Here is a 22,343-nt window from a genome sequence, read left to right as displayed (position 1 = left end):
CTTCAGTTTTAATTACAAAAAGTTAAAATATCTCAGTGCTGGCAGACTTCTTCCTGCAGTACTTTAAATGCATGGTATTATTTTTATGCCTTAATCAATTATTTCTTTGAAACGTCTGTGGGCAACGAAGATCTGTACTATTGAGCTGAGCTTACTTTGCCTCTAAGCATAGCCTCAGTTTACCATGAAACAAACTGCTTGCCTTCTCTCCCTGCTGGCTCAGTTTCCAAGAACAAAAAATATCAATATCTTTTACATTCTAAAATTTTGGTTTCACTATAGTTTGGATGCATCATGCCTGCTTCTTTCAAGAGATAACGAGTAATGGCAAAAACTGACAGCAGCAAACCCAGGGCCCACACAGTTAAATTCCCCTCCTGATGCCTGAACTTGTTACAGCAAGAGTTCTGCAGTAAAAGAGGGATGATGTAGATCTGGGCCAATTTTAGGCAACTCATTATAGTTCACTATTAGGTATTCCATAAAACTCATAGTTTTTCTCCCTGTGTTTTCCTGAGTGACAGTTACATTAACTTTCCTCTAATTTCCCTGATCTGTTCCTGAAGTAAACCATCCCTAGGTGCACCTGAGGTTACTGCAGGGCAGTATGAATGTGATGTCACAAAAACTCATGCCCTACGTAGATCTCTTCCAGTAATGTTACACCCACAGAGAAAGGTAGATGTACACACCGTGCAACGGAATGGTCTGATGTCTCTGAAAACACAAGTATTTCCAGAGAAGTCTAAATCCATCTTTGTTCATCATTTCATTTCTGTCCTCTGGTATTGTAGTACACATACACCATACGAAAAAGGAAGAGTTAAAGCATCACATATGCTACTGTTTGTCATTTGAAGCTAATCCACACACGCAGACCTTCTTACCTTTGTTTCTGGCTATTGTAATTAACTTGTTTCTAGTTGCATCACTTGGAGTGTCAAATGAACAGAATGTTCCTCTTCCTCTCACTCTGCTGATAAGATGGGGGTAACGAGCCTGCAAAGAGAGGAGGAAGTGTGCACGGGGGCCGCTGCACCAGAGGGCCCCTGGTGCCCAGCTCCGCTCTGCCCGGCCGGGCATTCTGCTGTGTGGAAACCTGCTGGAGCAGGGCTGTTGCACAGGCTGGATTTCCCACATAACCTGGTGTCCTGCTCACCCCTTGCTGACCAAGGTCTGCCCAGCCACAGACTGCAGAGCCCAACAGCAGGCTGGGTCTCTCCCTCACAAAGCAGATAAACGTTTGAGCAGGAAGTGAGAATGAATTTGCACCCCTGAGCTGGGTCAAGTAGAATCTTACTTGGCACTTCCTGAAGTGAGCGTTAAGCACCTTACATCTAAAATTCACTCCAGGAAAACCTGAGCATAAATAGTCTGGAATGGGGCTAGATACCAGCTCATTCTTATGCTGTATAAGACCCTTGCTAGTAGTACCTGCTTCACTTACTACCAATTACAATCCTCATCGTATATAAGAGCAACCTTTGGATAGTACTAGTTGTATTCTGGCCCTCCACAAAGTATGAGTAATACAATTTGTTGTGTTCTCCTGCCTGCTATGCCTTGAGATTGTGGAGAGAGCAGAGACTGTGTGTGGGTTTATCCTGCACAAAATGCCTTTTGGGAGGCAAGCATCTGCAAGCCTACTCTTAAATGCCTGTCTGACTTTCCTTCTCATGTGCAGCTCCGTAGTTGAAGCTGTGAGGAATTTCCCTTAGTCAAGGGAAAGCTACAGTTTTCTTGTTTCAACAGCCCAGTGGAATTGTAACAAAATATGAAGGCACTTTCCTTTAAAAAGAACTTTTGGGCGAATGAAATACTAGCTACTTGTGGTAACAGAGACTTCTAGCAAAATTTAACTAGCTGCAGTTCATACCTTCAAATATTTTGGGGGGTCACCCTTTATATTGCATTAAGGTACATTAAACCAGCATTCTTAAGTCAGTAAAAGAAAGTGTTCTTCAATTCCAATGGGACACAGTTATTCAAGGCTTGCATAGAAGTACCTAAACCAGCAAGTTATGATTATGGTTTAGTCCCCAGCTGGAGTTCCTCAGTCCAAGTATTTAAACTGGATGAGGTCAGATCCTACCTGATGAGCAAATTTCCCCTTCTTATCTATAATCCTTCCAGATGTTTACCTGTAAATCCAGCAGCCCAGTCAGTAGTGCTTTCCCAGCATGGGTTGCATTGTTTAGAAGGTCTTCTCTTTTAATAACCTTAATGACTTCAGCAAGCATAAGGTTCTTGGATGGATCTCCAAGCCAGGTATTAAAAATCCGATAGGGCTTGGGAAAGCATGGGAAGAGAGTTGTGGAACATGTTAGCAGACAAACCACTATAATAAAGAAAAGCAAGCCATCAAACCAGTAATGCAAACTGGTGTATGAAAAAGCATGCACTGATCTCACCAACCCCCTTTTTTTGTTGTAAGAGCAAAATACAGCTGCCCTGCTGAGCACAAACAAAGGGCAACTACTTCATGCTACAAATTTAGTGCATTCTGCCTTGCTGCTCTGACATCTCACTGAAACACGGCAACAGATGACATGGAAACCACCATCATCTATACAGGTTTTACATTCGAGCTTTATGTTCTCCCCCTTAATTTTTTTTTTCATTTATTACATCTGTCATTAATGTGAAGAAGAAATCTTGCTGACAGAATCTGTAATTCTGACATACAAGCTCTAAAGATACCAAGTTGTCCTACGGAAAAAGGTGTCAGTGGTTGGATTTTGTACTGAGGGTCAGTTCATTAGGCGAAACCCAGTTCTCCACTCCCACCAGCTTTATGACCTTTGTGACTGACAGCAACTGGAGTAACAGTGAAGAAGTGACAACAACTCTTGTGTAAGCACGAATCAAGTATCTATGAACTGGCAGCTCCATCTGGCTGAACCTGCATTACCGAAGGAAAGCTCTTCCATGGACATGACAGTTCCTCATGGGTCACCAACTAACACAGAGTTCAAGTTTCATTGAAAATCTTACAGCATTTGGCCTGAACTCCTCTTTGTGGAAAAATCCTCCTGTCATCATCTTCTTACTGAATGTCACGACATCAGCTGGGTCATCCAGGCCCCAGTGTTCATGTGCCCAGAATTTTCCTGTGCAGCCACCTCCTGTCTGCACCTCATCCACCAAGAACGCACAGCCATGCTGCAGAGACAGATGTAAGGAGCAGGGAATGTGAGCCCTCATTTCCAAAACAAAAATACCTCTCATAGTGAACAGATAAATACAAGCCAATTACATGCACCACCCCTCCTTCCTCTCCCTTCACTGCTCCAGATCTCCCCTCCTCAACCCCCATACCAATACCACTGACTGCGCATTAGATTTCACAGTGAAAAATTCAGCTATTTTTTCAGAAAGGTGCTAGAAATGTATTTTCTACCTAAATTCACAAAGCATGGTTTTTATATAGTCTTCAACATTTTTACAGATACCTAAAAACATCTGGGAGGAGTCTAGGTGGGATTTTCAAAGCCCCTGAGGAAAGTAGAACATCATTTCTAGGAGTTTTGTTAGTTTTAAATAAGCAGTGTCTGTCTTCAATCTGAGTCAGGCATTTGTGGCACAAAGGCAATACCAGCAAGCATGACCTGTTCAGTCTAGGGGCCTAAAATGATCCTGGAGGAGCCGCCTTTTCAGATGAGTCTGCTGAAAGAGCTACTCATTTTAGCTGGCAACATGGTTTTGTTATGTGAAGGACTATTTTGTTGAAACTTTCGGACAGGGAGATCAAGCTATACCATGATACTGTAATTAAAAACGATTGGTAAGTACTTTTGGCAGCATCTTGTTTTAGACAAGGCAAACCTTTTCATTTCACTTTTACTGTATCACGCTTGCACGAGCAGCTGTTAACAATGGGAAAAGCTGCTTTTTCTCATGGCAGAACAGTTTTCCAAATGTCACCTGCGTGCTTCTCTGCAAGCACACAAATGTTTTGAGGGTGAAAAAAGCACAGAGCAGGTCTTATGGAGGGTCATCACTTCTAAACGGGTAACTTCACATTCCAAGTATCAAGACATCTGTCCTTTTCATCGTTTCACTGGAACATCAGCACTACAGTTGGACTCAATTTGTGTTTCAGCTTTTTTTTTTTACAATTAAAAACAAGTATTTCAACAAAAAATTACCCTTTTCCAAACCTGCCTCTTTGTTTGAACCCCCTCAACAAATTGGTATTATCATTTAAAGAACACTACTGCAAAATCCATAGTTAATGAATCAGAGTAATTTCTCTCTCAGGCATCAGAAGATTTATTGGACTGAGGAGACAACTAGGCGTGCATTGAATGGAAAATACTGTGCTGACAGGGGATTGCTTGTATCTGAATACATGTACGTGACTACCCCAGCTGCTACTAAGGAGGCCTGTGAAGCTCTCAAAGTGCCTGGGGCAGGGGGAAGGCCTTTGGAGACACCAGGAAGTATTTGCATGTTTAGCTACCACTGAGTAAACAGTGAAATATTTTATTACCTTTCTGGCAATGTCTCGTAGCTTTCTGAAGAAGTCGTCTGAAGCATGGTTGTCCCCACCCTCTGACTGTATTGGTTCTATAATGATTCCAGCCACAATCTTCTTCTTTTTCCTGTACTTTACAATCAGGTCTTCCACCTATAAATCAAACATTTATGGTACATTCTCCCTTCAGGACACTTGCATATTTCCTCCCAAAAAGATTAAATCTCAGCTACAGAACTTCAACTTTTCACAGACATTCCTGGCTATAAAGGTGTCAGGAAGCGCAAGGAATTAACAAGTACTTTCTCCTGCATTTAACATTGCCCTCTTGTTCCTGAATAATGCCTAAGTCATACCCTAAACACATTATAACTACTTGCACATTTACCTACAATGGTGTGAAAGCTCTAGCAAATTTCAGCTGTAAGTATGGTGGAAAGCACTGTAGCTTACTATGCCTTTGCTGTCATTCCACCTAAGCAATACAGAAGAAAACAGATTTTGTGTCAGAAAACAAAACTCAGCTAATGTATTAAGGTAATCCAGTAAATTTGCTTTTTCTAGTCACCCACTTGAGATACTTTAAAATTAATCAGATGAAATAGTGCAGAAATCCTGTTGCTGATAAGGGGCTCACAAGAGAAGTTTTAATTAACCTTGTAGTGCCAGTTGCTGCGATTAGTAGTGTCATTTGTACCTGAAATACCCCTCACAGCTTTCAGGACCCACAACCCGTGTAGGCTGTATAAAGCACGGGTTTCCAAAGGGTGCCAGTAAGCCAATGCACAGACTTTCACAGAACCTTCAGCTTTTTATGCTTCAGGTCTGTGGATTGATTTTTTGCATCACAATTCCCTCACCCCAGGCTATTGTGGAGCAAACCCAGGGAAGCGATTTGCTAAGCATTTTTGTTTTCTCTGAGGTTAGGCAGGTTTGAGTAGGAAGTCCCTTGGATCCAGCTCTGCGCAGCCATCCAGGGTGCTGCTGTGCTCCGTCCAGCACACCACGGCCCCCTCCTCTGCAGTTGGTTATGATGCTCCGAACCCTGCACTGCTTCAGTTCCAGTCACAGGACACACCATGCCTTGCTCCCCACCACCGTCTCAGCAGTGAGCCCTTGCAAGTGACAGATCCTGGATCCCACCGAGCCCAACAGGAAGTCTCATGGTTCTGGTACCTGGAGACAGTTTTCCTCCCTTAAACTGTTCTGCCCACCTTTCCTTTCTCCTGGGCCAGGGAAGGCACAGAGTCCCTGCCCACTCACTCCCCGCAGCCACAGGCAGGATCAGAGCTTTATGGCAGAAGGCTACCCCAGAAAAGCTGCAAAACCTGAAATAGCATTACAGGTTCTCTTTGCAGAGGATTATACACACTGTGCTCTCTCTTAGTCCATGTCCCTTTGCAAGATCTGGCAGACAAGTTCACTGTGATATAACGAACTTCTCTTGAATGTGAAATTTCACTTTGGTATGATTCATGTAGACCTGTAATTCACAGTAAGCTGGCTGTTCTGAAAGGCAGGGACAAACTTCTGACCGTAAACAACAGTGAATGCTGTTTTAATCACATGCTGTTCCAATCCCTGAAAACACTGCTTTAGTGAAAAGCAGCTAATCCTACTAACACTATTCATTATTTCAAACCAAAGCCAACAGAAAGCTGCCAGCAAATTTTTTACCTCCTCTAAACAGCGGGCTTCTTCCTGTTGATTCTCTTTCACAAAGTCTTCCAGAGGATACTTTAGCCTTGGAAATGGAGCAATAGGCCAGTCCAGCGATGGAATGTCTAATTTGTGAACTGCTTTAGAGTGAGTTGTAGCTAAGCAACCTAAACCCAGAAAAGCAAAAATTGAAATAATACTCGTCTAGTAACAATACAGGAAAAAAACTATGAAGTGGTGAAAAATTGCCTGTCACCAGGACTGTAGAATTCTCTTAACTGCTCTATGTTCTTACTTTATTTTCTGCAATACTGGGTAATTGGATTTCGTCAGGCTTAAGTGGATTGCTCTAGCTTTTAAGCATCAGTTTCCACATGCACTGTTCCAGGAGAACAGGGGAACCTCTGTCAATCGAAAGAGGTTGCTCAGACAAGATGGGTTTCACCTGTCCAAAGCTGCTCACAAAGCTCAGAATTGCAGCACTCTTGGGTAACATGTTTAGAAGAGGATTGAGCCAATATGAAATGGTAAAAATGAGTGACATCTTGTTTGCATATTGTGGTGATTTTACCCCAGGAGTTAGATTTTTACTAGCATAGACAGGAAACCTTGGATTCAGAATGAAAGTAAGAGACCTTCTGAGAATATATTTTTAAAAAATGTAAAATGAATTCCCACTGTCACTCAATACTGGTGGGGCTTCCAAGGCAAACCTTCAATAAACCTACAGCTGCTCCACTGGTACCATTTGTCTAAGGAAAAAACCACTTTTCAGAAACTCCAGTGAGAAGACCGTTACTGCTGCAGCCGAGAGGAGGGAAAGCAAGGGATGTGTTGCCGGCAGTGCTTTTCTTACCCAGGGTCCTTCCGTGGAAGCCGCCCATGAAGGAGAGCATGGCGTAGTCGGGGCAGCCGGGGGGCTGCAAGCAGAGCAGACAGCGGGCAGTCAGTGTGCGGCGCGCGGCAGGCGGCCCTGCCGCCACCCCGCCACGAGCCCACGGCCAGAGCACAGCGGGGTGGCTGCTCCAAGCTGCTGCCTCTCGCAGCATGCTGGTCGCTTTCCTCTCCAACCATCAGGCACCACAAATTGTTACATTTACCCATTTAAACAAATACATTTGCCATCCCCTAAGAACTGCCTAAAATACATCATTAATGCTAATGAATACTTGGCAATTTATACCGTATCATAGTATCACTCCACACATGAGCTCACACAAGGGCTGATCATTGAGTACGATCAGCCCCTTTTTGTACAAACTCGGAGCACATGTGTAGGGGGTGGCCGTGCCCAGGTGCGGCACCAGGGGCTGTGGTGCAGCACTGGGGGCTCTGTGAGGAGAGCCAGGGCTGCCCATGACAGACACCCCGTGTGTTTCTGATGGGTCACTGTACCAAGGATGAGCAGGAACCATGACAAAAGACATGCAAACTGTAAACTATCTGGAATTTAATAAAAGGATATACTTGGGGTAAGACCCCACCCTGTCTAAAAACACAAATTCTCTTTCTTTATGCCTCTCTCTTATCCTGCAAGTGAGAGAGGACTGTCACCACTTACTCCATTTACACCTTTAGTCTTGTACCCTACACTCAGCTACAGTGTGACTGAATTCTGGAGGATCCCCCCCAAAAGGGGGATGGAGTTGCCTTCTCAAATCTGTCCCCTCCCCCAACTGTACAAAGAACTCAGACAATTAGCTCAAAGAGGAATCCTACTGTTTAGATAGCTGAACTTGGACAAAAAGTGATCATTAGTTTTACAAGTCTTTGGTCATCTTATAAATTTCCTGCTCCTTCAGGTCACGATGTGCCATCCTCTTATTTGTGGTGTCACAGCCATCTGTCTGACCATGCTGTAAGCATCACCTCAGAACTTAGAAAATAATTCTGAAGACAAACAAAACAAAACAACCCTATAAGAACCCTCCTCATTTTTAAAGCCAAATGAGTTCTTTAATCCCATGTGAATGAATTGAATGCTCATCACTACAGAAGTACCAAAGATCAGGCTGGGACCAGCAGGTTATTAATTTCTAACATGTTTATCTCAAAGAAGAGATAAAATATTCTGTTTTCTGCTATTGTTGTATGTTAAGATTTGTGACTGGCAAGAGGAAGACCACCTCAACTGAAGGTGAATAGGACTTCAGAGGTTTATCAGCTGCATCTCAATTTCCTCATCCTGCCTGTTGTTAACATTTAGTTGGACAAATTTTAACCAACCCCTTGATCAGTTCTAAGCCATAAAATCACAACTTCTGAAAAAAAAAAAAAATCAGAAGGTCTGTTGTTATTATTTGTAAACTTTTCCATGTGTTAATGATCTCCATGGACCCATCCATCATATGGACCCCTCTCTAGCAAATGATATGTCAAGAAAAAAAGGGAGATCTTCCCAAGAGTCACAATCTGGGAAGGATGCAAAAGAATACAAGCAGCAGGTCTTGATATATGCTGGGAGCAGTTTGTATTTCACCATTTCCTAAATTTACAAAACCAAGATTCCACTGCAGAGACAGTAAAGCCAATTTTTCCTCCCAATCTTCCCTTATAAACCCAAGCCAATGGCACATCTGTAGGTGTGGTAAAGAACAAATGTTACCTGGTTAATCATGCAAGATTCCAGTTCCTCTTTTGTGACATTATTATGGCCCCTCTCCTTGTTCTGGGAAAAAAAACCAACACAACCCAACAGATCATTTTCCTGTAATTGTAACCAATTCATTTATGGCCGAACCACAAATTAGTAATGCTGGTATTCTAAATTAGAGCCTGACTGTGGCTCTTACGTACTGACTGCAATCTGAATTTTACTTCCTTTTCTTTATAATTTCTAGTGTTGTGTCAATATAAAGTGAAAGCTTAGATGAAGACTTTTTAATAAAGATTTTATACTAGGTTGAATATAAATAACATCATACAAGACAACCTCCAAGCCTTACTTTGTTTTACAGTAACACTTCTGATGATGAACAAATACTCATTTCTACATCTAAATCTAAAAAAAAAAATTAAAAAATCTTAGTATTTTACTCACTCTGTACCACATAAATATTGCTTTAAAGGCATTTTCATTAGAGCAGGATCCGCAAGACATGGTGATCACTTGTGGCAGGCCCTTAGGAGCCACCTGTCAATGAAGACAGAAAATTACTCCAAAATATTAAGCACAAGTATAGTGCAAAGTGATGATAATACTGATCAGTCCTTAACATCATCAGCTTCAGTGTAAGGGAGACTGGCCGTGCCTAGGATGAAGAAAGCCAATTTCAACTGCAGATGAGAAGACTCAACTCAGTTTCTGTCCCAAGGATCTTCAAATTTAAATCAAGACAAACAGAAGCCACTCATTCCACTATCTCTTATGAAAGCACAGTGAACAGAAGTTAGTGAAAATGCATTTTCTCATCAGTTCCTGAACCCAGAATGAAAGAGGCAGTATCTGTGTAGAGCAGACATGTCACCCTCGCACATTCAGCTGTCAAGTTAGAGAAAAAAGTTCAATCTCATTACTTGCAGCGGGGAGGCAGGAGGACAAACACCTAATCCATAATGTTCCCTATTAAAATCCCTAACATCCTTTGATGTGCCCATGTCCCTAAACACAGAACATGGTAACTCGTCACTCCTATCTCAAACTTACTGATAACAGAGATTCCTTCAGTCTTTCTGCAAAGTTCTCTGGAGGTAAAATCCCTAGGGCAGGTCTGTTGATAAAAGTGCTCTACAAAGACAAAGGAAGAAAAATTGTTAGATTTTACCATCACATGAAAAATATCATCTTGATATCAAGGCAGTTACATTTTATTCTAATTACAAATACCAGCCAGAAATTTGTAATCATGGCACAAGGAGCTTTAAAACCAGGGAATAATATTCATGTCTTAGAATATGTTTTTCTGTCTAATCCTTAATACTTTATTCTTGCAGAACACCTTAGAAAAAGTGCATGCTAACTGGCACTGACACTTCCTCTTCGATATTGCCATTTTAGTTGCTCAATCTCAATTTTCCTTATACACAGGAAATACACTTTAATATCTTAATTACTTGCCTTCAGTTTGAGTAGCTAAATCTAAATTCAATAAAGATAGCAGCACTTTCTTCCTTACTGAGTTTCAAGACAGACTATTTCAGAACGCTGTGGTTGTAAACATCCTCCAGATACTATTACGATGGGGTTTGGGGGAACAAGGCAAAGGTAAACTTAAAGGATAAGGGCTACATCTGAGAAAGATAACACACATGCAAGGATCAGCAACAGAATGCTACAATAAAATAGATTTCTGACAAAAAAACTTGTGCACACAGGCATGCTGTCTTCCTTCTAGACTCCCCTGGCATGTACAGTAATGGGCAGTGCAGCAAGGAAACCAGTGAGAAGCTACCCTGCATGTTACTACCTCACTACTCAGCAACATGCATTTAATCAAGCTCAAGAACATTGACTATGATATATCCAGAGATGTTGGTGAAATTCCTTTTCAACCATGAACTGTTTTCATGAAGCTTGCTGATTTGCAGGTAAATATTTCCTGTTCTAGGGCCTTCAGTTTGTACTGTCACCCTTCTCAGTGTCTCCTGAATTATAGGTACATTCTTCATTGTGCATTACAACAGCAGATTCCTAGCTTCCCAGTTTTCTCCTTTCCATTTCCTGATAGAGGTCTGACATGAACCAAGAGCCACTCATGCGGAAATAGTCTGGGGATGCAATGCGATGCGATCTCCTAACCTGAATTCCACAGCCTTCTGGGAAGCTACCTGGCTGAACTCCTGTCTGCTTTCCAGATTCCTTTCTCCAACCATTCCCCTTCCCTGGCTGTCAGCAGAGCTGAGCCTATGCTGCTGCAAGAGCCTTGGTAATCCCAGAAGTGACTACAAGAATGCAGCCTCCCCATACCTGTGTGGAGGTTGCTGAGAAGATGGAGCCATGCTCCAGGCTCTTCAAAGGGAAGATGAGAAGCAATGGGCATAAATCAAAACACAAGAGGTACTGATTTGGGTATAAGGAAAAGCTTTTTCACCAAGGGAACAGCAAAGCAGTGGAACAGGTTGCCCAAAGAGGTCGTGCAGCCTCCCTCCCTGGAGGTTTTCAACACCCCAGAGAAAGCCCTGAGCAACCTGGTCTGATCTCACAGCTGACCCTCTCCAAGCAAGAGGCTGGGCAAGAGACCACCTGAGCTCCCTTCCAACTTCAGCGGTCCCATCGGTCCTATGAACTGGCCACACCAGGATTCACACCGTTGAGAAAGGTAATTTTGGTGTCAGTGAACAGCAGCTGGTGGGAAAGTTGAGCCTGCTGCCCACCCAGGTGTTTCTAATGAGCAGCTCTGGAAAACCCCCCCTCAGTCTCCCCAGTCCATGTTTATGCGATTAATTTAAATTAAGTGTCATGGATTAAAATTGATTCATCATTGCTCTTAGTCTTTGTAGGTAATCTTATTTGATTCACAATATGCTACTTTTAATTTTAAATTAAATTTGCTCAGAAAATGACAAGCTCAATAAATTTGACAACTGCGAGGCACCATTATTTGCTTTTTTGCTTGTTTGGTTGTTGTTTTTATAGTTGTTGTAACAAGTCATCATTGAAATCAAAGGCTGAGCTTTGATGACTTAAGTCTTTATGGGTCTCCAGAGGGGACAGACTGCCTCCCCCAAAACATTCGTATTTTCAGTACAACTCAAGCTTGCACATTTATCAGCATCCTTCCATCTTTTTCCTCAATACAAGTACTCATTTATTCAGATGTGTGGACCACAGCAAGAGGTGTGAGGGGTCACACTGGACCTGGAAGAACACTTAATCAGAATTCTTAGGGAAAACCAAATTTCACACAAGATATAACAGAGTATAAGATAGGACTTTGTAACTTGTACAAGTGTGTTATTTCCAAAACAATGTTTGTTTCAACAGACCCAAACTTAAAAAAAAAACCTAAGTAAGGATGTTACTGACAGATTAACACAGTTTTTGTTTAGTATATATGAGAAATCTTACTTATATCAGTTTAGAAGTAAATTTTCATATAAAGTTAGAGATACAAGACCGTAAATTTGTTGTGAATTTGATTATGCACTGTCACAGTCAATTGACATTTGCCATTAAGCAGAAAAGTGTATTTTTCCTTTGTTGTTAATGAGATACTCAGTACTGAGAAAAACAGAACATTGACATCAAGCTGCTATGGTCTCAAATGAACAGATGCATATTCTGTTCTTTATAGCCGGCTATAAAGAGGGTACATGGAGCATCACAAACCAACCAAACAAAAAAATCCCTACAAGAAAACACTGATCCCATCGTTAACATTAAACAAGGGCCCTACTTCAGTGTGTATTACTCAAAAAAAGTACTTTCACAATAAAGCTGGCACTTTATCTGCAGTCAGACCCCAGCACACACTCCTGTCTGCTGTGAGGTTTGCACAAGTCCTGGCTCTTCACAGCTCTCTGGCCTTCACAGTGCAAAACTGACATCCTACCTGCACCGTGCCCAGGCCAAAGCCTGACAGAAATCCCAAGTGCACAGTCAGGTGCAGACTAATAGGGTTAGTGCCACCCTCTCCTCTGAATTAGTGCAGGTTTCAGAAATCAGAACAGGGTACCAGAAACATCTGCGATGCTTGTATCTGGGACAGATGGGGCCTGGTTGCACCACTCATTTTGGATTCTGGAGGCAGGTCCTTTTACTGCAGGCTTCTAGCTGGCAGCCTGTTAACTTCCCTTTTCCAGTGGACAAATTAGCAACTGCCACCAAAAAAAAGGTTTTTTGGTTTTGTTTTGTTGTTGGTTTTGGGGTTTGGGGGGAGTGTTTGTTTGTTTTTTAAATCTGACTTTGCCTACTGCTGCATTATAATGAAGGTATTGTTACCTCCTCAGAAATCATTTTTATGAGTTAATATAAGTATTTAGAAATATTAGTGCTTCTGTAATATCTGGATCTGCCTTTGAGAACTCCAGCATTTCTAGCCCTGGTGATTTTTTAAAAAACTTTAAGTATTTTAGCTCTGGGGAAGGCAGAATTTCTCATCCTGAAGAAATGAGGACTCCATAAAGCAAATCAGCTCAAAGAACTCAAAACTTCTTTGACATGCTGGCTCAGGATTTACACTGCTGGAGTGAGCCAGCAGGCTCTTTTGGAAGGGAAACGCAGGTATGAGAGGGAACTGGCCCACACCTGAGCTATGCCCTTGCAGGCAGCAGGGACACCCACTACTAGTTTGCAGAAACAGTGGCTCAAGTCACTGAAGACAGTACAACCAACAGGGATCTACTGATGTGCAGTCAAAAGCCAGTGAGCACAGTTTATTCATGTACTATACACATGAACTATTGTGCCAAAAGAAAAGTTAACAGTTTTAGAAATTGCACAAAATCATTATGGAATCCAAAACAACTGGCCAAGCAGTGAAAAAAATGAAGCTTTGAAATAGAATGCAACTTCATTTCAACAATTTCCATCATTTGATCCAGTTTATTTCCAATCACTATCAGTATACTGCTAGGGAAAAGAGGAAGATACTTCATTTAAGAAGCATATACTCTGTTTTGAAATAATCCTGTTGCTCTAGTCTAATGATTTTAATTTTTCAAGGACATTGTCAGTGGTTTAGTCAACTCTGTACTTAAGAGATGGGAACCAGCCACTACCTACCCCCTGCCAAAAATCCCAAACAAACGCACCCACAGCATTCCAGATTTAGAGCACCATTTTCATATTCAGAAGATTATATTCTCTCTCAAGGACTGTGCTTGCTTTCACGCTCAAAAATCTTCACTCAAGAACGCTGCTACAATGGTTAATTGGAAACACTGTGCTTGAACTATGATTTAAAACTGGATGCAAACATATCAAGTGCTTGCATCACCTGAATGTTTACTTCTTGTAAAGCTTCACAGAGGTTTTGGTGTCGTCTTAAATATTACCAAGCTCTTTTCATCTAGTGAGAAATAAAGAAAGCAGATCCTACCATACTTTAAATTGAGTCATTAAGCATCCATTATCAGTTTAAGAAAAAATAAGACAGACTGCCACAAGGAGGGGGAGGACTTCAAGTACTTAATGTTTTAATTCACTTACCAAGTTTTGTGGCTGCTGTAGAAGCTTTATCAGAGAAGGATGGCTGTAACCTAATTAAAAAGAACAAAGAAAGAGAACAGTTACTTCTGTCTGGTTTCAATAAACTAACCGAAAATAACCTTAACTTAATGCTTGACTGTTTCTGTGTAACTTGTGTATGTTTTAACTAGTAATAACAGAACTTATTTCAAAGTAGGAGAAACTTCTCTTTTACAAAACATTATCTGGAACTTTGGTACAAATTTTGTGTCAGGCAACAGCAAAACATATTTTAGCAGTGAAAGTTAAAAACTGAACACAAAAATTAATGAACATGGCATGGAACTTTTGCCTGGTTAGGGCCTGATTAAAGCATCATAGTTTCTACCAGGTACTGCAGGATTGACATTATTAAATGCTTGCTCGCTCTCCTTCCTAGGTTTCCCACGTGTATTTGGTTTCGCTAGAGCACCACATGTGAACCTCTCCTCTTCCTCAATTCAGAGCAGAAATCACGTTCTGCCAACGCAGCCCACAAGCTGTTGTTTCTGTAGTCACCATTTAGCTGCGGTATAGAAGCATCTCCAGTTTCTCCTGCCTGAAGCAGGCTGCTTACCATAATCCCGATCTGCTCGACTTACGTGGCCCTTGCTGAGCACTGACCGCCCACCACGCATTTCAGAAACGGCTTCTGACTCCCTGAACCACAGAGGGAGGCTCCCCACGCAGCTCTGTCCATTTACAGTAGCCAGTGCTACACTTGTAGTCTCATAGCAATTTTTGCCCTCCCTGAATATCAGACTGATTATTCCTAGCACAGTAACAGAGCTTTCCCCCCAGCCCCCCTGTGCTTTTTAACTTATTGGATTTTTCCTCACTGTAAAATCAACTTAGAAGCATATTCCCCCCTTTATGCTTTTCTTCCGTGAAGTTCCCCAGTCTTTGCCCGCTGACCATAAGAAACTGACAAGCAAAAATCCACATATTTACCCATTTCCCAAAGAAAGCTCATTTAGCAATTGTAATTTCAGTGCATTATAATGTACTAACAGAACACCAGCAAGGGCTTTTTGTCCCTCAGCAGATACAGCCGGATGGTGACCTTACTAGCACAGCAGTGCTGCTCTCCGAGATGGTTTTTCATTGCTGATGCGTGCAATGAGCACATGTTATGGCAGACCCAGCAGGGATAAGCCCTGGGACTCCAGCAGAATTTTGCCAATGGCTTGACAGCACTCCTTGACATCTGTCGCAGTTGGATGGCATTCATCAGCGCTATCCCCTGCAAGGCCGTGTAAGCACTCTCTCTGTGCAAGATGCTGCCAAACTTGGTTTTGAGATGTGCACGTACTGGCCTCCACATTAGCTAGGGTTTGACATATACATACACTCACATTTATTTGCGCACATGAAGATGCATATTCCACCCCTGCATACAGCAGACATTCATGCATGATCAGTACCAACCCTACCAGAAGGAAGAGGCTGTTTACACAGATAGCCATACACTTAAAACTCATGGACTAAAAAGCACCCAAATCTCCAACCTACCACAAGCCATTAGCTATTCCAAGACATGTCTGGAAATCTTTCCGTCTCAGTCGTAGATTTACATACCTCAGCTGTGCATCCCATAAAAAAAATCTGTTTGACAAATTGGTGTCTCATATTAAAGGAGATTCTGCACTTTTCACTTTCTTTCATGACCAGCTTTTTTTTCCTTCCCGCTTTCCTTACTTTGACAAACATTTATTTGGGAAAAGATGCAACAATTTGTCCTTTTTACTGAGAAACATCAAGATACCAAGGATGCTTTGGGTTTAACACAATAAAGGTGCTTAATTCATACCCATTGTCATTCTACAGATTAGCTTACTTGCTTACAGGTAAACCAACGTATCTGATGTAAAAAAAAAAAAAACATCACCAAAGGAGCCCAGAAAATTCCATTTCAAGCCTTATTTCTAATGTATGAAATGCCAAAGCCAGAGATTAACATCATCTTTTATATTCCCTTGTAGAAGCAGTTGGAAACCTCATCTTCCCTACTGCTCAAGAAGTCAGACCACTCTGATTTTATTACAAAAGCTTACCATGCTTCTGAACTCCGCAGTCTAGTTGAATGACAATAGCCTTGATTATTCTGTCTGAGTAATGGAGCATTAGGCTACTGTGTTAAGAAATCAATTATAAATTCTGTTTTGAATATTTTAGTTTTAACTGCATGTCATGCTGCAAAGAATCTACTAAAATTATTATGAAGATAATACAAGTGGTTATTTGGGACACAGACAACTAAATCTGCATTGCATCTGCTGGCATGGGAAGAATTCTTGTTAGGCTAGAGGGAATGACACAGTTGAAAGTTGTGTCACTGAGAGCTGTAGCTGTGGCTACCGCTGAGAGCACCTTTGAGAGTATATCTAATGTTTTAGAAATCTCTGAACTAAACCTTAAAGTTTGTTATAAATAGCTTTCATTGCTTAGGAAGCTTAACCATTAACTCTGGTATTGCTTGTAAAAACATGTAATTCTGTTGCTGGTGTTAAAATGCATGACGAATCATAGAATGGTTTGGGTTGGAAGGGACCTTAAAGACCATCTAGTTCCACCCCCCTGCCATGGGCAGGGACACCTTCCACTAGCCCTATAGACTAGCCTCTTCCATCCATCTCTCTACATGTCTGTGTGTTTGAATATGAACATTTGCCTTCACGAGTGTGCGTGTCTATATACTTCACTGGCTATCCAAACCACACTGCCTGTGTGTGTATGTTTTGTGTTTATACATATATACACACTTCAATTTAGAATACCCTGTAGTAGGTTAGCATGAATCTTGTCATTCTCAAATCTGCAATTAACTCACTATTTTAATCTTAACATATCCTACCAAATCACAGAATCACAGAATCGTCTAGGTTGGAAAAGACCTTGAAGATCATCCAGTCCAACCAAATCACCAAATTGATCAATCATTAAGTGCGGCTAAAATTCAACTTTTTTTGATCTACTTCACACCATTAATAAACCTTAAATTGCTACTAAATCATTTTCATCCGTGACAGCATCCCTTCCCTCCAGAGTGAGGGATACAGAGCATGCAGAGACCTTTGCATCTTCTCTTATGTAACACAAATTCAAGGCTTCTATTACCCATAGCTTACCCTTTCCCACCCACACACAATGTTTCTCCCACTCTCTTCACTTCAGGCTGAGTGGCCCCGTGTTCCTCCTAACACTCCCTAATCTGCTGGTGCATCCTCAAACAGGCCCCAGTAGAAGAAGAGAATCCTTAAAGCCCGACCATTTCTGAAAGAGTAGGTCAGCATGTAGAAAGATGCTGAACTGGTAATGTGGGTTCATAGTCACAAAACTAACACCAGGAAGAACTAAATGGTTAAATAACTGTTATATAACTATGGTAGACAAAGTCAAAAAGCTCTAGCCCGAAATGGCAAACAGAGTGACTTGTTTCATTGCCACAACCAACACAAGGGTTTGTAGCTTTACGAATCCACTCCCAAACACATTCCTATAAGTGACAGAGCTGGCTCTTAAGAGAAGGGCACCTGCTTCATCACTCTTGCTGTGTGTCTAGATCAGTGCAATGGGAAAGTACATGTCCTCCAGGCTCATGAATGTGCCTGTCTGCAAAAGAAAAAAAACTGGAGGCTGTTAAATAATGAGATGGAGAAAGCCCAAAGAATCCATTTGAACTGAACAGCAGGCTGCTGCCAATAATATCAAACTACACCTCTCCGCATTTCCCCAGAGAAAAACAGACCTTCCCAGCACTGAAAAACAGATTGTTTCATTTGCTATTCCAGGATGTTTGCTAGTAAACATGTCAATAGAATCCCCTCCTGCATTTGGCTCCATGGGGTTTCTAACTCTGTTAGATGGATTAGATACAGGGTTAAAGGAGTATGTTGTGCTACAACCTTCCAAAAACCATGTGGTAAAAAACTGTTTTAATTTTTGTTTTTCAGTAAGAAACAGCTCAGAACATCTTTGCTTGGAGGTTTTTTATACTTTAATTCTTATCTCTCCACACAGGCACTTATTACCTCTCAACCTCTGCTGATAAATATGTTCTAGTGTAGCAGATCATTATTAAATCTTGGGGAGTCCTGACAGATTCATGAAAGGTTTTATTGGATTTACTCGCAGACAGATAAGCACAGATGACTAGCAAGCACCTTATGATCTTGTTTTGGTGCCCCAGTCTAGAAGCTAACTCTGTCACCAAGAGGGACATTATTAGCAACCTCTGCAGCTTCAGAGTCAGTCCTGTTATTCAGTACAACTTAAAAAAATACATTAATGCTGTGCATTCAGTTAGATTGAGGTCAGCCTGTAAGCATTAAATTTCCATTTTCTTTTTGCTGCTACACATCATAGAGCCATTATCTGAGAAGGTGCATGAAGCACTGTACTGTAGTTCCTTCGCGACTGAGGAACATGTCCTCTAGGACAAAAAGACACAGCTTATCTTCAAGAAGCCATTGCCACACGTGAAGGAGGAACTGGATTGCTTAGCTGAGGATCAGTTAGGGGTACTGGAGTCTTACATCTATGTCACCAGTTTCAATCAACCAGAGAAAATAAACTGCAGAAGCCCCTGCTCCCTTCTGCCCCTTAAGAAAATATTTCTCCCTTAAATATTTTATACACAAAAACTGTATTAGAAGAGGTATGCTTGCACCATCAAGCAGTAGAAGGTCAGAAAGCCTCAGTGCACTTCTGTACAACCTTAATTCCATTCCTTTGGAGTATGCACTGACTTTCCTTCAACTACACGACCATGAACTAGTTTCTCCAAATCAGCATTTCTTGTGTGAAGAATGTGAGGTCTTGAACACTAAATGCACTTCCTTTCCTAGAAACCTAAAATCCAATCCCATTTAAGTTAGATAAGCATTGTGGTCCTTTGTTTCACCCCTATTTCCACGTTAGCAATGACAAAGTTATTTCAGTGCGGCTTCTAAAGGATAAAAATATCTAGAACTTGTGTTGATGAAAATAAGCTACAAACACTGAAAAGTTCTGGAATGATTACACATTTATTGAGGTGCCACATGAGAGCAAAAATATTAACTATCTGCAAAGAAGACTGGGATAACTGAAAACCCATTCAAGTCACAAGGGCTTATATGCCAAAAATTTGGTAACAACCTGAACACCACTAAATTCGGTTTCCCAATAAAGGAGGCCTGCAGGGATGATCTTGAGTCATCACGGTTTCTATACATAGCACAACATCTACCTTTTAAATTACCCCAGCACTTCTCCTCTTTTTGCTTCTGTGAAAATGTATTTTTAAGCAACCAAGAGGAACCGTGGACAAGGAGCAAACAAACTGAACACCTACTGAAATCTATATACCTTGCAGTTGGGGCCTACATCTCTGCCCCCATGAAATGTTTCACAAAAAAATCAAGTGACTTTCCCAAGCACTTGGCAAGTCCATCGTTTGGTTCCTCAGCCCAACCAAACTGCCACCTTTACTTTCACTCAGCACCACAGTTCAGTGTTTGGTCTGGAGTCCACATGGCCAACTCTTTTTTTCAGTTCTTTTGAGATAGAAATGTTAACTAAAGCATGTAATTTAATGTCAAAATGTTTAAGTTATGTTTGTTAATGTTTAAAACAGTAACATACTGTTACAGAATCACAAAGTAGACAAATCCAAGCAAAGACAACCTAAATTGTGGAACCTGCATATTCAAATTAATACTAGACCTTCTTCCAGGTACCACTATGTACTTCAAGAGAGCTGTAAGTGTTGACTTTGTAGTTTCTTCAGCTATTCAAACACACCACTACATAATACACAGCAGTGAGGTGCACCCTGATTGCACAAGGCATATGTTACATCAGCTTTGGGTTTTTTTTAGTTAATTAACCAACTTCTCTGGTAGTGGCTGAGATAAGAAAACAACAGCTTGAGGACAAAACAAAAAGCTTTGGTACAACTGTCTCCTACCTATTGGGATGGATGAAATCTGAGAGTAGAGATCCAGCATGCGATTGCCATCTACATCTACTAGGTAGTTCCCTCGGCTCTCTTCGTAATTGCAAAAAAAGTGTACAGCTTCTGCATTCTTACAGGAAAAAACAAACAATAAACACTTTAAAAAGTAGTAGTGTGCATGAAAGTGCAACTAATGGTTATACAGCAAAATCTGATAAAAATTATAAGACACAAAGACATTATATTCATTGCATGGAGATTAACTGTAGAGCTATTTCTATTAAGAGGGACTGTTAAAAGGGCAAGTATGCACTTTTTCTACAGAAATGAAGCACAGACTGAGGAATTGCTCATCTTGGGAAGGCAATATGCACTGAGGTTGACATACTTTTAAGCTCAAGCTCAACTTTACCTATGTTTTCACTGGCCACTTTGTAACAACTCAAAAGGCACATATAGTGTTTAAAAGAAAATCACTGTTCCTAACAAAATAATTCTGCAGTATTCAAATTATACTAAAAAAGATTTTATTCAAATGCGCCTACATACCATACATAATATACTCAGCGTGAAAACCCAGAGTCAGTATTTCACCTTTTTTTTTGGTATGGAATTAAACTTACAAAACAGGATTTTAAAGCAAGTTCTGAAATCACAGTATTGGCACCCCCCAAACTCAGAAAACTTGACAGATTACCTGAATGCCATTCAGCTGCTTCATTAATTCCTGTAGAAAAACAAACACCAAAGAGTCTCAGGTATGTAATTACCAAATACTGAAGAAGAATGTATGTTTCTTTTTTATGCATAAATCATATGCAAAACTTGCAGTCCTACGTGCTTACCAGGAAACTCTACTTGCCATATGAACTTTCACAGTGTATCTTGCAAATGTTACAGTCAAAACTATTAACTGTGTCATGCAGAGCTATATGGGCTGCAAATACAGTTTAATTATAAATTTCTGAAAAGGGAAAGCTGCCTCTTCTATATTGATCAACTGAACTGAGAAAACAAGAGAGAAATTTGAAAATAGGAGAAGCAGAGACAGACAGAAGGGATACCAGCACACTGGTTCTGGAAAGACAGCTCCCTTTTTTTTTTTTTTTTTTTTTTTTTTAAAAAAAAAGACCCAAACAAACACCACCACCACCATACCCAAATACTGACTCTGTCAAAGTAAAACGACGTCCAGCAAATTGACGCTCTTGCTCCATTTCAAAACCAAAGCATTATTTCACATCACAAAAAGCCAATTAAGTTTCTGTTTCAGTGGGAGCACAAGTAACCAAGCCTGATGAGATGTTTCATCAAACTGATGCTCTTTTGCTTTCAATGGCTTCATGCGGGAAGTTGGCAGTTGAGATTCAGATCTCTCAGAGAGGGGCATGCCATTCATGAGCTTTTCATTCTCAGCATCTTGATAAAAGTGGGCATAGACTGTTGTGAAATGATGTTTATTCATATCAGATTTAAGGTGTGGAATGAAATTTGTTTTCTAGCAAGTTACACAGCTAAACAAAAAAAAAAAAACCACAAGCTACTATACTTTGGGAACTTACTCTAGATCGTGGTCCAGGAACTTCTGTCTTCATTAGAGGTCCATCATAATCAAAATCCACATCAATTTTAGCTGCAGCTTGACTGATATATCTCTGTCCTGTAAGAAATAATGGAAACCTGAGTACAGACCATATTTTCTGTGCTCTCCTCTTAGAATAAATATCCATACCTTACCTGACTGAGAACATTTGACAGATGAGACCAATTACATTGTACTGTCTGAAGTGAACTAAATATCTCATCTTTGAGAAGTGTTAAAATAAAACTAATACCAGTGAGGTGGCTTTCAAAAAAAATAAAATCAAGTGAAATGACAAGGCAACCCTACAGAAAGAGAGAGGCAAATCCAACTGTAAAGGACAGAAGGACTAAGAGCACATCTGTTTCCATCTCTGTTGTTGAGTCTGTCCATTACGCCTTGAGCAAGCCTTTGCTGTAAATTCCCCATTCCTATGCAGAAATGGTTTCATTCACTATCAGTAATAACCGAAAAGCCTGATGTAGTCCACAGCTAAAAAAAATTGTGATGTTCTGCAATAGCTCAAAGAACACCGTTTGGGAAAGATTTGTCTCGGAAAGGCTGTGTTTAAAATGAATTC

The 22,343-nt window shown here is 40.9% G+C and overlaps 1 protein-coding gene across 2 annotated transcripts in view; it reads right to left on the bottom strand.

Moving 5' to 3' along the window:
• Positions 1–22,343, bottom strand: part of LOC141919132 (4-aminobutyrate aminotransferase, mitochondrial) — a 57,993-nt gene that overhangs the window by 2,555 nt on the left and 33,095 nt on the right. For both annotated transcript variants that reach the window (XM_074814121.1, XM_074814122.1), the window contains exons 3-15: positions 21,744–21,841; positions 20,879–20,908; positions 20,194–20,311; positions 14,226–14,275; positions 9,783–9,863; positions 9,177–9,269; positions 8,742–8,804; positions 6,993–7,056; positions 6,155–6,303; positions 4,493–4,630; positions 2,995–3,162; positions 2,142–2,288; positions 888–999 (exon numbers count right to left, since the gene is read on the bottom strand). In XM_074814121.1, coding sequence (XP_074670222.1) covers positions 888–999; positions 2,142–2,288; positions 2,995–3,162; positions 4,493–4,630; positions 6,155–6,303; positions 6,993–7,056; positions 8,742–8,804; positions 9,177–9,269; positions 9,783–9,863; positions 14,226–14,275; positions 20,194–20,311; positions 20,879–20,908; positions 21,744–21,841 — 1,311 coding nt within the window. The remainder of the gene's footprint in view (positions 1–887; positions 1,000–2,141; positions 2,289–2,994; positions 3,163–4,492; positions 4,631–6,154; positions 6,304–6,992; positions 7,057–8,741; positions 8,805–9,176; positions 9,270–9,782; positions 9,864–14,225; positions 14,276–20,193; positions 20,312–20,878; positions 20,909–21,743; positions 21,842–22,343) is intronic.

This window comes from Strix aluco, unplaced genomic scaffold, assembly GCF_031877795.1.
Source record: "Strix aluco isolate bStrAlu1 unplaced genomic scaffold, bStrAlu1.hap1 H_1, whole genome shotgun sequence".
Lineage (NCBI taxonomy): Eukaryota > Metazoa > Chordata > Aves > Strigiformes > Strigidae > Strix > Strix aluco.
Note: the sequence above shows the minus strand (reverse complement) of the source record. Positions and strands in the feature narration are given on the sequence as shown.